The sequence below is a fragment of the Haliotis rubra genome, unplaced genomic scaffold, assembly GCF_003918875.1.
Source record: "Haliotis rubra isolate DU_JTF1 unplaced genomic scaffold, ASM391887v1 Scf535, whole genome shotgun sequence".
NCBI classification, from domain to species: domain Eukaryota; kingdom Metazoa; phylum Mollusca; class Gastropoda; order Lepetellida; family Haliotidae; genus Haliotis; species Haliotis rubra.
The window spans coordinates 432031-446884 of record NW_025767230.1 but is presented as its reverse complement, the minus strand read 5'-3'; the positions used below and the strand labels follow the sequence as shown (position 1 = coordinate 446884).

At 39.3% G+C, this 14854-nt stretch overlaps 1 protein-coding gene across 1 annotated transcript in view; it reads right to left on the bottom strand.

The window, feature by feature from the left end:
* Positions 1-14854, bottom strand: part of LOC124253204 (sodium/hydrogen exchanger 1-like) — an 89388-nt gene that overhangs the window by 45010 nt on the left and 29524 nt on the right. Inside the window, exons 5-8 of the mRNA XM_046686931.1 lie at positions 6351-6357; positions 5068-5108; positions 3251-3332; positions 2540-2567 (exon numbers count right to left, since the gene is read on the bottom strand). Of these exons, the coding sequence (XP_046542887.1) occupies positions 2540-2567; positions 3251-3332; positions 5068-5108; positions 6351-6357 (158 nt within the window). The remainder of the gene's footprint in view (positions 1-2539; positions 2568-3250; positions 3333-5067; positions 5109-6350; positions 6358-14854) is intronic.

Below are 14854 nucleotides of genomic sequence, written 5' to 3'. Positions count from 1 at the left end.
AGGAAAATATCATATGACCTGAAAACAGTGAGTGAGTGAGTTTAGCTTTATGCAGCTTTTAGCAATATTCCAGCAATATCATGGCGGGGGACACCAGAAAAGGCTTCACATATTGTACTAATGTGGAGAATCGAACCCGGTTCTTCAGTGTGACAAGAGAACGGTTTACCCACCAGGCTACCCCACCGCCCCTGGGTGTTGTCTAGGAGATTACAACATGCATACCAATATGTCATTGTGCTATACTAAAGAGGGGAGAGATTGTTTAATACCAAACCAGGGCTCCAGATAATTTTTCAACATGAGGAGTACATACTCCTGATATTTTCAATACAGGAATACGGGAAAAAATTAGAGTACATTTAGAGTACTAAACTTAAGAGTACATTTAGAGTACTGAATGGAATTTAATGGAGTATCAGTAGTCTTGTGTTTTGTTTCATGTATGCACCACAACATTGCTAGTCTTGTGTAAACAGGTCAATAAACAATAAAACAATACTTTTTTCAGATAAATACATCTGTAAATGATTCTCTCTCTCTCCCATTGTCTTGGTGCGTATCTGCTACGTTTTCTAAATTATTTCCTTCCGTATCATGCATATTTTTTATCCGGAGCCCTGCCAAACTATCATACTTACAAAAAGGGTGGAAATTTATAGATGTCGACTTCTATAATATGAGGGACACAGCAATTTGGAGGATATTCTTACTGCTTCATCAGACCGACCATCAAGGTCACCCAATGACGGAATAATGAAGCGCTTTATGGATGGCAACTTCTTTATTGCAGGGGCGGTGGGGTAGCCTAGTGGTTAAAGCGTTGGCTCGTCATGCCGAAGACCGGGTTCGAATCCCCACATGGGTACAATGTGTGAAGTCCATTTCTGGTGTCCCCGCCGTGATGTTGCTGGAATATTGCTAAAAGCAGCGTAAAACCAAACTCAGTCAGTCAGTCAGTCTTTATTGCACAGTGCAACGTTTTGGTGCAGATTCTTCCACCAAAATTAAAAAGAAGTTGTCATCCATAACAGTGTATGTTTCGTCATCTACTCACCAGCGTCAATCAGTGTTGGGAATTGGTTGAAATCTCACAACTGATGATTGGTTCATTACCAACCAGCAATCATCGAAAAAAATTGGTTGGTGTCATTTTTCATATTTTCCTATTCAGGTTGTTATTGCAGATAAGTGTAACATGGATCTCTGTTGTTTTTTGTTTTTTCCCCAAAATGCGCAAATTGCATTTGCAAATTTCACATCCAGTGTAACATGATGCAACTTGCTACTTTAAAGTGATGACTAATATATCACGAACATAAACCTCGAGCTCCTGGAGTCTTATATGTAAGAAATATCAGTCATGACTTTTCAAAAAGTGAATTTTTAAGTGTGTTTTCTAAGAATTAAACATGTTTTCAGGCCCTGACAACTTCTAAGATATGTTCCATCATTAAGTGTTTCAAACACTAAAACAATTGTTCAAAAATCATTTGTGTTCGATTATGAGAAATGTTATTATTATAGGATGTTTATATAGCGCACACATCCATGCAACTAGTACATGCTCAAGGTGATGGTATTTCCCTCCATCGTTGGATGTCAATCTCAACGGCACATCGTATTATCAATCTCAACTCCCTAGGGAGCATACAACTCTTGCAGCCACTGGGCGTACTGCGTTTTACGGCTTTCCCATCCAAATGAGGTACCCATTCACAGCTGGGTGGACTCGTACACATGGTCACAGTACTTTGTCCAAGTTCACTGCACGTTGCTGTACCCGCAACTTGGTGTTTGTACGTATTCATGTGGCCACCATCTGGTAATATACCAACAGATTTGTGGGTTTGTGGGTTCTTTTAAGAGCACAGGGTTGTGTACTGTACACTAGGGGTTGTGACAACACTGAAAGAGTCTGCACACAAAGCTGACTCCAAGGTTTTTACACCCGGTCACAGGTGGGCTCGATCTCGTCACCTCAAGCTCGCTGGATCACTAGCCTGGCGCTTTAGCCACATCGCCCACCGCGAGTGTTGGTCGTTTGGTCACTGCGACCAATCTTTGATTATTTCAACTAATGTCAATCAAACAACTTGATGGAGTAAGAATAAACTCCAAACTGCTTGTCCCTCGACAGAACAAACGTTATGGGTAACAACTTCTTTTATTGTGAGTGAGACGTTTCGATACAGATTCTCGTACCGTTGTCAAGCATGCCTGAATCTGTAGTTCGTTTGGCTCAAAAGCGGAATCTCCTAAAAATAATAAAGTTGTTTAACAAACTATCATTAAAATATTGACACAGTTCACTGTTTGTTACAAAAGGGAGGAGTGCAAAGAAAGGGACAAGTTGTTATCCATTACGACAAAGTTAATTATTCTATATTGTCGTAACTTCCCAACGGATTCTAAAATGCCACTCAAAGAAGTTAATGTTTGTCCCTGATCATATTCCAGAAGTTGACATCACTATATTTCACCCTGTGTATGTGTTGTGTGTATTGTTTCTAAATGCCAAACACTTTATGATACTCACCTAAAGCAAAGCATGCAATTATAGTTCCCTGAAATGGAAAAAGATGATATGATGTCACATGCTTGCTTGTGGTAGACAGAAGGAAACTCAAATTATTGACATCCACCTTGATGCATGTTAGTTTTTGTTTTTGTCACTCAGCAATATTCCAGCTTTTGGAACTATGACCACCTGTGAAATATGCATCAGGACCAGATAAACATGTTACTGATATCATGAGTGAGTGAGTTTATTTTTACGCCGTGCTCAGCAATATATCCAGTGATCAACAGCATGAGCATCGATCTGTGCAATTGGGAACTGATGACATGTGTCAACCAAGTCAGCGAGCCTGACCACACGATCACGTTAGTTGCCTCTTACGACAAGCATGGGTTGCTGAATACCAATATTCTAACCCGGACCTTCACGGTTGACTGATATCATGAGCAGGGGGAGACAAGAATAGGTTGCTAAGGACAAGTTCAACCCAGGAATTTTACTTGGAATACAATAAGGTGTGTGGCTGAGGAACAATTCTAATCTGAAATCTCAGCAGGGAGACAAGAATAAGTATCTGGAGACAGGTTCTCAAACAGACTTTTTGATGTCGCACAGTAGTGCGTAACACAAATGGCGCTGAAATGGTTCAGGGAATATCCTGTGCAATGTATATGAAAAAATGTCATGTAAAATATGATCGGATGTTCCTGTGAACTATGAAGAACTCACAATGACAGCAAACAGGAGGACAGATCCGATGTTGTCAGCAAACGTTCTGTCATGAAGACTGAAGGATGCCTCCAAGATGATTCTGAAAACACAATCAATATACATGTAGTAGTTTGGTGAGTGAGTGAGTTTAGTTTTACGCCGCACTCAGCAATATTCAAGCTATATGGCGGCGGTCTGTAAATAATCGAGTCTGGACCAGACAATCCAGTGATCCACAGCATGAGCATCGTTCTACGCAATTGGGATACGATGACATGTGTCAACCAAGTCAGTGAGCCTGAGCGCCCGATCCCGTTAGTTGCCTCTTACGACAAGCATGGGTTCCTGAAGACCAATTCTGACCCGGATCTTCAAGGGTTACTCTCTCGGAACAACTCACCAACTCGCCAGCACACAAAGCTTACGACAAGCATAGTTGCCTTTTGTGGCAAGCATGGGTTGCTGAAGACCTATTCTACCCCGGATCTTCACGGGTCAGTAGTTTGGTACCTTCAAATAATAATAATAATGATGATGGATTGTACAGCAGCTAGTTTCCACATACGATGCTCAATGGCGCTGATTATTATTACACCGTATGACCCAAGCTGTCTTTGAGGTGCTAGAAGGTTATTAATCACATGATTTATCCCACTGGGTACCCATATTCTGCTGGGTGAACAGAAGCAAATAGTACCTTGTTTGGCCATAGGTTTGTGAGAACTTAGATTTCAAAGAAGACCTTTCTCTGACACTTTTACACCATCAGAACTTTAGCTTGCCAGATGATATATGAATAAATATTCTCCCACCATAGACAGATTTTCACCATACTGGGTATGGCAATACAAATAGCAGACAGATCACACCAGAGAGCTGGTCTTCTAAGGTTGACATGGCAACAGTGCCTGGTGTGGTTATACATAAAGCAGAACAGTCCACAACTAGGAGTCTGTACAATAAGCAGGGCGGTGGGGTAGCCTAGTGATTAAAGTGTTCACTAGTGAAGCTGAAGACCGGGGTTCAATTCCCCACATGGGTACAATGTCTGAAGCCCATTTCTGGTATCCCCTACCGTGATATTGCTGGAATATTGCTAAAAGAGGCATAAAACCATATTCACTCACTCACTCACTGCATAATCTGCAAAGATTGTAGCCATCTGAGTGAGTGGTAGCCATCTGAGTGTACCCATGTGGAAGTGTAGCCATCTGGGTTCCTATAAGTGGGGTAGCCTGGTGGTTAAAGCGTTTTTATGACCCGGTTCGATTCCCACATGGGCACAATATTCCATTTCTGGTGTCCCCGCCGTGATATTGCTGGAATATTATAAGCGGGCAGAAATAAACTCAGTCAGTCAGTCAGTCAGTCCCCATGTCATATGTCACAGTCAAGCCATATAGGTTCCTATAATGCTGAAAAACCAGGTTGGATTGCTGGGTACAAACACACAGTCAAGATTAGTATAGGTTCACACACTCAGCGTATAATGCTCTATGACAAGTCACGCACTGAAGAACCACCCTGGCATAGATTGAGATTCCCCACATGGGTACAACTGCGTGAAGCACGAAGTGTCAACGACTTGCTGAGATCTCTGGGGTCCCCCTGCAAACACGTGATTCATTGCTGGAATATTGCTAACTGAGACATTATAGCGATATAATGTTTCCACCCATACTCACACACTGAGTTCCTATAATGCTCATATGACATGAAGTTATGACGGGAACCAGCTGTTCTACCCGAAAGTACTACCTGGGGATAATACCACCCTGGCATAGATCAGGAGACCAGATGAGATGGGTGTATACTCATTCTCTATATATACTCACGGAGGAAGGAGAGAAGGTGTGTGGAGAGAAGAAGAAGAATGCTACAGACAGGAGGTACATACAGATATGAACGTGTACACACAGATACACAGGTAGACGCGGTGGACACACAGGTAAACACAGACACACAGGTAACCTGAAATCAGATACACAGGTAAACAGACACACAGGTAAACACAGGTACATACAGATATGAACATGTACACACAGATACACAGGTAGATACACAGGTAGACACACACAGGTAAACACAGACACATAGGTAAACACAGACACATAGGTAAACACAGGTACATAGGTAAACACAGGTACATACAGATATGAACATGTACACACAGATACACAGGTAAACACAGACACACAGGTAAACACAGACACATAGGTAAACACAGACACACAGGTAAACACAGGTATGAACATGTACACACAGATACACAGGTAGACACATGGACACACAGGTAAACACAGACACATAGGTACACACAGTATGAACATGTACACACAGATACACAGGTAGACACATGGACACACAGGTAAACACAGACACATAGGTAAACACAGGTATGAACATGTACACACAGATACACAGGTAGACACATGGACACACAGGTAAACAAAGACACATAGGTAAACACAGGTATGAACATGTACACACAGATACACAGGTAGATGGACACACAGGTAGACACATGGACACACAGGTAACACACAGGTATGAACATGTACACACAGACACACAGGTAAACACAGGTATGAACATGCACATACAGGTATACCAGGGGTGGAAATAAACCATTCCCCGACGTCCGAGTCCAGTGTTTTTTTCTGTCGGGCAAGCAAATTTGTATATCATGCTGTACCGGTGTCTTGTTGACTTTCCAATGTTAATCATGTTGTTTATTTAAAAAGTCAACAGGAAAACTGATGGTATAGCGGAAAAATTATCAGGGCAAGTGATTTTACATGTGACACTGTACCGGAGTACACTAGCAATTATAAAGTTATTTCCACCCCTGGTATACACAGGTAACCACATATATGAACATATACACTCCATATTCAAAGTAAAACTATGTTAACTGTCAATTTGATGGAGCTACATTGAACCTTGAGTGCAGTATCAAATACTATATTTTGCAAGGTCAAACACAGTCTTCATAAAATAATCAGCGCTGCATAATTGTGATTACAAACCTCTGGTGGCCCACAGGGTTTAACATGGTAGAATTGACATAAAACTACTGAGTTTGGGACACAGAGATATATTACAGTGGATTTGATACCTCCCACCTAAAATTGAAATACAATGCATGTGTCAACAGTCTAATATGGAGACAAACGTAGACTGACATGAAAATAATCATGTATGCCAAACTATGTCCAGTAGGAATTGAAACGAATGAAACATCTCCACAAAGTACAACTATACAGCCTGTTCCTACACTGTCATTAGCATAATGGCTTTTAAACTCATTTTTTATTCAACTTGGTAAATATTTCTTTCTTATGTATATCATCTACTTTTCTACTCTAAAATGTTGCATTGACAGAAATGGTAAAATGGAACTCATCAGATATTTAGACAACAGCATTTCACCTCTTGTAAAAATTATGGATAGTTCCAGAATTCCATAAACAAACACACCCTCAATTCTTTATGTCTGGGGCGGTGGGGTAGCCTAGTGGTTAAAGCGTTGGCTCGTCACGCCGAAGACCCGGGTTCGATTCCCCACATTGGCACAATGTGTAAAGCCCATTTCTGGTGTTCCCCTGCCGTGATATTGCTGGAATATTGCTAAAAGCGGCGTAAAACTTAACTCAGTCAGTCAGTCAGTCTTTATGTCTGTTTTGAAGATACCTGAGGAAGGTATGGTGTGTTTGTTTCTAGAACTCTGGAACTAGCCATAATTTTTACAAATGAGTTGAAATATTCTACGTGAAACTGAGTGAAAACATGCCTTGGTAAAATCTGTGCAGCATCATTACAGAATTAAGAGAAAGAAGCGCAGCTATTTCTGTGATTCTGTAACATGAGTACAGCATCTAGATACATGCATCTCACATAACACCGTAAATCTGGAAAGTTTTATACCATAAGATTTTTGAGAGTTGATCACTGCATCAGAGGTTTTATACCATAATATTTGTTGAGAGTGGATCACTGCATCTGAGAGGTTTTGCAACATCATCTGGGATAGAGCTCATACAGATTTTGGACTCTTTTAGAGCTCTTTTCATTCATTTCAAGATCTGGGTTAGAGTTGGTCTTCAGCAACCCATACTCGTAGTAAGAGGAGATTAACAGGATTGCTGACTTGGTTGGTGCATGTCTTGCACTCAACAATATTCCAGCAATACGGCAGCAGTCTATAAATAATCGAGTCTGGACCAGACTATCCTGTGATCAACAGCATGAGTATCGATCTACTCAACTGGAATACAATGACATGAGTCAGCCAATTCAGCGAGCCGGACCATCTGATCCTGTTAGTCGCCTCTTACGGCAAGCATGGGTTGCTGAAGATCAATTCTAACCTGGATCTTCACAGGTTGACGTGTAAGAGTTCTCACAGTTCTTTCCTAGACACTAACCTTTACAGATTTACAGTATACAGAACTCAGTGAGGTCCTCACACAAATAGAAGGACTTCCATTAGAAAGTCACAGTCCCTTTATTTACACACAATCTGAAGCAAACACAACACTCTGCTTTATTCACAGGTCAATCTGACATTCATAACCTCTTTCTTATTCCATTGAGATCCAAGTGCCAGTCAGGACAGCGATAATTAAACATTCAATAAAACAATGCGCACACAGACACTACTGCAGGTAAGTCAGAACAGAAAACAGGTGGGTTTTTTGTGTGTTGTGAGCGACAAGAGGTAAACAATTAATTAAAACACGACTATAAATAGTTTTCTGGATTTCGTTATAGTTAGACATTTCATTAACATTCCAACATTTTTCAAGACAAGTAAAAACAATTTCAGCACCTTTCCAGCACAATGACGACAAAATGGCAGAATCAAGCACTTTACTATATATTCAGACATTGTTAAATTGAAATACTTTTCAAACGAATCTGTGTGAACCCTTGTTACTTTTGGGTAGTTGGGTAGTGTAGTCGTTAAAGTTAGTTCGCCACACCGAAGACCCGGGTTCGATTCCCCACATGGGTACAATGTGTGAAGCCCATTTCTGGTGTCCCCCAACATGATACTGCCAGAATATTTATGAAAACGGCATAAAACTAAACTCACTCACTCACTCACCCTTGATACTTTAGATCAGTAAAAAGCTACATCATGAAATGCTGACTCAGAGTAATCTAAATTTAAATTTAAATTTAAATATATTTTTTTTAAATTTTAAATTTTAGATGTATGTTGGCAGTGGAAGTTTGGAGTAGAATGTTTATCAAGCACTACAGACTGGATGGTGTTTGTGGACTGCGTTGTGTTATGTAAGCATCTTGACAAGACATGGCAGCTCGGTGAACTCACGTCATGAGACTATTGACATGGAGTGACCGAGTGTAGTTAAGGAAACAAAACATGTGAGGTAGTATTTATCTAAAACATGCACTACCTGTTTGCTGAAGTGTTCAAGTGAATAAAATAAATGTCTCCTTACTTTTTTATCCGTTGCTGATCTGCACAAAAATAGCTGAGTCATGATTCTACTCCATGTGTGTAAGAGTTTTCGCAGTTCTTTCCTAGACACTAAACTTTACAGATTTACAGTATACATGGACTCATGAAGATCTTGACATTTTCTATAAAATCTATATTTTTAAACAAACATTAGGCCAGACCAATTTTATTTCTTGTTTTACGAATCCGCCTGTCGTATTTTGTCAAGAATACGAAAAAAAATAAAAATTAATTTTCCCCACTCAAAAAATAAAATTCTTATGTTTTTATTGGCCAGTTTTATCACTGTACAAAATTGCCACATAAATATATGTTTCACCCCAGCGCGACAGATCACAACTTTTGCGTTTTCAATGATGATAGTTTCTTAAACAATGTTTTTGGTGGAGTCCGGGAAATTTTTCAAATATCAGAAAGCTGTTGGGTATTAGTAAATGATAAACATGTGTACTATTTATATTTATGTGGCAATTTTGTACAATGATAAAATTTGCAATTCATCGGTCCGTTTCTGACTCAAACTGACTGTATATACATGTACATGTATATAATTACATCAAAGATGAATGTCTCCACTAACTTGGGGGAACCAACAGCAACCCTCATGCAGATGAATTGCTCGAGGTTCATGAATCAAACTGGTGTAAAGCTTGTACAAATACAGTGCATGTGAACAGCTGCGTTTTGGTTGAAAGTTTTGTTAAGAAGGTGCCAAATTTTCACTGAGTTTCATCATTTATTGAATTCATGACAATAATATTTTCAATGTTATGAAGTTGTTTTACAATACATTAGTTCATGTGTAAACAGTACCTTTAAACAGTATGGAATATTTTGCAAAATTTAGTTTAGAATAGTTGACTGAAGTAAGTGAGGTGAGGTGAAATTGGGTTTTTACGTCATGCTTGAGAATATTTCGCTCATGTGACGACATGCATGCGTGTGTATGTGTATGTGCGGCTGCTTGTACTAGCCCAGACTTAAGCTGGTTTTATAGTGCTAGCCCACTGAGATACCATGCCGCAGTGAAGCATGAATACCCCACTCAGACACATTATACTGACTCCGAGGCGACCAGTCCTTGTTGTACCCATTAATGCCGAGCGCCTGGAAGGGACCAACGAGTACCATATTTTAACGTCTTTTGGTATGACGCGGTCTGGGATCGAACCCGCGACCTTCCGCTCTCCGGGCGAACGCTCTAACCACTACACCACGGAGGCGGTCTGAAGTAAGTGGCTATATTTACACTAGTGAGTAAACTTTTGATGGTTAGTATTATAAGTTGTTAACGCTTTTTTATTAAACTATAAAGGGTGGACAGGATTTTCCGTTCCTGTCTCAAACCATCTGGCTTCTTCAATACAACACCTCGGCTTCATAGCTGAAAAATGGGTGGTAAGGTAGCCTAGTGGTTAAAGCAGTCACTTGTCATGACAAAGACCTGAGTTCGATTCCCCTTATGGGTATAATGTGTGAAGCCAATTTCTGGTATCCCCCACCTAAATATTGCTGGAATATTGCTAAAAGAGGCGTAAAACCATACTCACTCACTCCTAGTTGATTAACATAAAAATGCATTAAATTGCAACTTTCTTGCATACCATTTGCATACTTTTAAAGGATGCAGGGCAGTGGGGTAGCCTAGTGGTTAAAGCGTTTGCTCGTCATGCCGAAGGCCCGGGTTCGATTCCCCACATAGAATTTTAACTTATCCATTAAATATGCCATAAATAATGTGAAGTATTGTTGATAATTATCTTTCCGTGAAATAGCCGATATACCCTCAATTTTATCAGTATGCAGTATGCGAAATTTACGCTGGTGAGTGAGTGAGTGAGTGAGTGAGTGAGTGAGTGAGTGAGTGAGTGAGTGATATCACAAAGGGGAACACCAGAAATGGGCATTAACATATTGTACCCATGTGTGGAAATGAACCCTGGTCTTTGGCATGACGAGTGAATGCTTTAACCCCCAGTAGAAGTTGTTTTTCTATAAAGTAACTGTCGCCATGATGCACACAATGTATACATTCAGGAAAGATGGTCATATGTTGTATTTACATTTTATAGGAACACGATAATCCTGACCGCCTGTGGGTTTATAGTCACATCCCAGACTGACCCACACAGTGTGAACCACCACCGTGGTGTAGTGGTTAGAGGGTCCCCCGGAGAGTCGAAGGTCGCAGGTTCGATCCCCGACCACGTCATACCAAAACATGGTACTTGTTGGTCCCAGCCTGGCACTCGGGTATTAATGGGTACAACAAGGATTGGTCAGCTCGGAGACCGTATAATGTGTCTGAGTAGGGTATTCATGCTTAACTGGGGCATGGTATCTAAGTGAGCTAGCACTATAAACCAGCTTCAGCCTGGGCTCGTACAAGCAGCCACACGTACACACGCATGCATATCGTCATATGAGCGGAATATTCTTAAGTACGACGTAAAATCCCTTTTCACCTCACCCGACAGAGTGTGTAGAAATCACTTATCCATCACTTCTTTCTGAATGTAATGTGTAATATACACAGGATTCAGATGTCACATCTATGAACATTTATACAAATCATGCATCTATTATATGTTCACCTGCAACCAAACTATGCTGTTTATATGTATTTTTCCTACTTCTAATGATAATAGATAGTGTACATCACCGTATATTACTGTAGATAAGCTGAAGTTTTAAGAAGAAAGCAGCCTGTAGAACGGGTTGGCTTATCAACGGGTCAAACATTTTTTTCTGGTGACATAGTTTCATTTCTTGTGAATGAACAAGAGAAAACGACTTTGTCAGTGAAGACGTCAAATTTGCAATTAAACATCACTTGACAAGATTATTTCCTTTTCTTATCTTGTATCAGAACCGGAAATAGCAATCGGCTGTGCACACATTTCCCGGTGATCTACCGGTGATCTAGTAACAACATACTCAATAATATAACAGGATGAAGTTTGATGCTGTGATCAGTAAAAAATAATATCTAAAACTATAATTTTACCAAGAAAAATATATTCTAGCATTGTGTAATTTTAATCCCAGGTTTTGCTCTATGAACGTAAAATACGAAACTAGGGTTGGGTACTGCCAAAATTTTCGTATTGCAATATATTGTGAAAGTGTAACACATGGTTTAGGTAGCTGTTTCCTTTCTTTCGAAACAATGCCACTGGCCACTGTCAGGACTCAGATGTAATTGTACAAGAGATCAATTGAATATGTTTCCATATTAAAGACTTCCCTCTAAAGTTTAGAACCTAAGAAAAAGCGTCGGCAGCAGTGTCCATCATTTTGGTTTGTTTATCCTTACAACGAGTGCCGGTACCAATCTATTTTTCTTATCTAGCACAATTATGTGACCAATAAACATTCTCAAAACTATTAATGTATAATATTATAAAGGAAATACAAATGTTATTAGTAGTTTTAACTACATCTCGAAACTTACTGATCATACCGGGTGAACCGGTTCATGAAAAGTGTACCGCAATTTATTATATGACGGGTAGATTTTCCACCTTCTGATTGGCCCACCTGGTCACATGACAGCGTTGACGCAAGCGATGTCAACCTCGCCACGTCGCGAGAGGTTGATATAACAATCCAAGCACCTCCCGTGGCTAAAAATAGATTTGGGATATTCCAGCTGTGAACTCCGCACTGCGTGCGTCATGCTCGATAAGGAAGCAATAGGCATCGCTTCGTCCCTGTGACTGTGTTGGTTTAGAGTTACATCCCATCTGTATCAAAATGGCAGACGGAACGACACCACAGAGCTTCAAGACTGTGTATTCAATGTATTCAGTACTATTGTCATATAATAAAACAATTATTGACTTCAGTTCGGTTGATCCAATGATTTATCGACCTTGGACATGAGATATTCACCTTCGGCTTCGCCTCAGTGAATATCACATGTCCAAGGTCAATAAATCATTGGATCAACCTCAATAGAAGTCAATAATTGTATAAAATCGTATTGTGAAGTTCGAATTGCAATATACCGGTTAACCGGTATTATCGCCCACACCTATACGAAACACACCATTTTGATACTGATTTTAAGGGTCAAGTTAGTGGGTCAGCTTATCTATGAGATCAGCTTATCTACGGTAATATACAGTACATATTTATAATGTCATATCCTATACGTTACCAGTATTCTTTTAACTATATATTAACTAAAATATTCAATTACGATAAGTGACATGTTATATAAGTATTAGGGTCTGTAAATTGTATATACATGTACTATGAGTTATTTATCATGAACTAGTGACGTATGTATTGCACGTTCAGATAAATGTGTCAGAATTAAGGTGCTGTTATATCTTTGAATGTTTAGATTAAGGCTGTAACGATTCACTCGCATCTTCGGTGAATAGAACCGTAGCCCTTCATGAAATCAATTCGTTATTCGTGGCCACCAGAACCGAATATTAACGAATATTTACGTTTTTTTAATGGAGCATTATTTACTTGAACCCTTGTGTACTTTTTGAAAGTGAGATATGCAGTAATGGAATATGTACTAGCCTTGCAGTAGCCCAAGTCATGTTAGTTTGCCAAGGCCACACATGGTACTGTCAATTATAACTATTACATACCAAATTTGAGTGTCATGAGATGACTGGTTATTGCTGTGCCAAATCAAAACTGTCAACATGGGCATTCCATTATCGTACATCAATCACTTAACTACAATATTGTATTCGTGAATAATTATTCGTATTCGTTACCCAATATTCATGATACGTATCATATTCGCCACATAGTGTATTCATTGCAACCCTGGTTTAGATTGTCATGTATGTTATATTATGTTACACCTCATTACATGGATATTGTCTGAATGATTGAGTACTATATGGAATAAATGTCACCTCCAAACACACACAGCTTGTCATTTTGCTTTTTAATGATATACTCCTGTAACAGACTGGTAACAGGTGCCCCTGCATAATATATTATTCAGAATAAGTTAAGGTCCCAAGTTCTTTTACATTGCTAGTTATTTCTCAGGGAATGACAGAACTATGAATGACTGGGTGTTCTTTCACTTTTTGGAGTAGCATATGATTCTAGAATGCTGATTTGGGATGTTGGCCAACCTTCTCTACATAGTCTTAGGCCAAATGGTATGCTAGAAGAGTACCTATCTTTAAGGATCTTTCAGCAGCAGTTAAAGTGTTTTGAAGTAATTAGTATGACACCTCCCACCCTCCAGACATTCTTGCTGATATGGAACTAGCCACAGAATGTATCAGGTTATTAAAAACAAGCAAGGTTAACCCCACTGTTGAAACAGTGTCCACATGTTCATAGACCAACTGTTTGAGTATAATATTTTGGTTTAAGATATTGTGTATGCAAGAACATAGATTACCCAAAAAGGCTTATAACATGCTTGTTCATTTGGACAACATTGGTAAAGTGACGTGGGCATCTTATGTAAGAAATCTTCTGTTTGCACATGGTTATGGTTTTGTATGGTTAAGTCAGTCAGTTGGTGATGCAAGTTTGTTTTTAACTCAGTTTCGAGAAAGAAGTCTTAATATGTTTAATCAAGAATGGTATTCAGTAATAGATAATAGTTCACGGTACGACTCTTATAGAATATACAAATCACTACTCCAGCCGGAGAAATATCTGTCGTGTTTAACATCAAAGAAATTAAGATATCCATTTATACGTTTTAGGTTAAGTTTGATCACCATAATGGCAAACGAAGGAAGACGTTGTTATATTGAATGATGCAAGAGAATGTGCCCACTGTGTAATATAGATGTGTAAAATGAAATCCATTTTTTACTTGTATGTCCTTTGTATAAAGATTTGCGTACGAAATATATAGCTGAATATTATCTATGTAAGCCACCTACATTAGCATTTAAACTACTTCTTTCATCAACTGACCAGCATGTAATAATAAATCTGTCGTACTATATCAATTATGCTCTTATTAAACGTAACAATCTGATAAAAAGTGTTGTAGGTCCATCGTATTTCACTACTTGTACATAACTTACTGCCTGTATCATGATTTGCTGTTTAGATCACTAATTACTACTTATTGCACCATATGTATAATGTATATGTATAACTCCAATGTATATGGGCCGGAG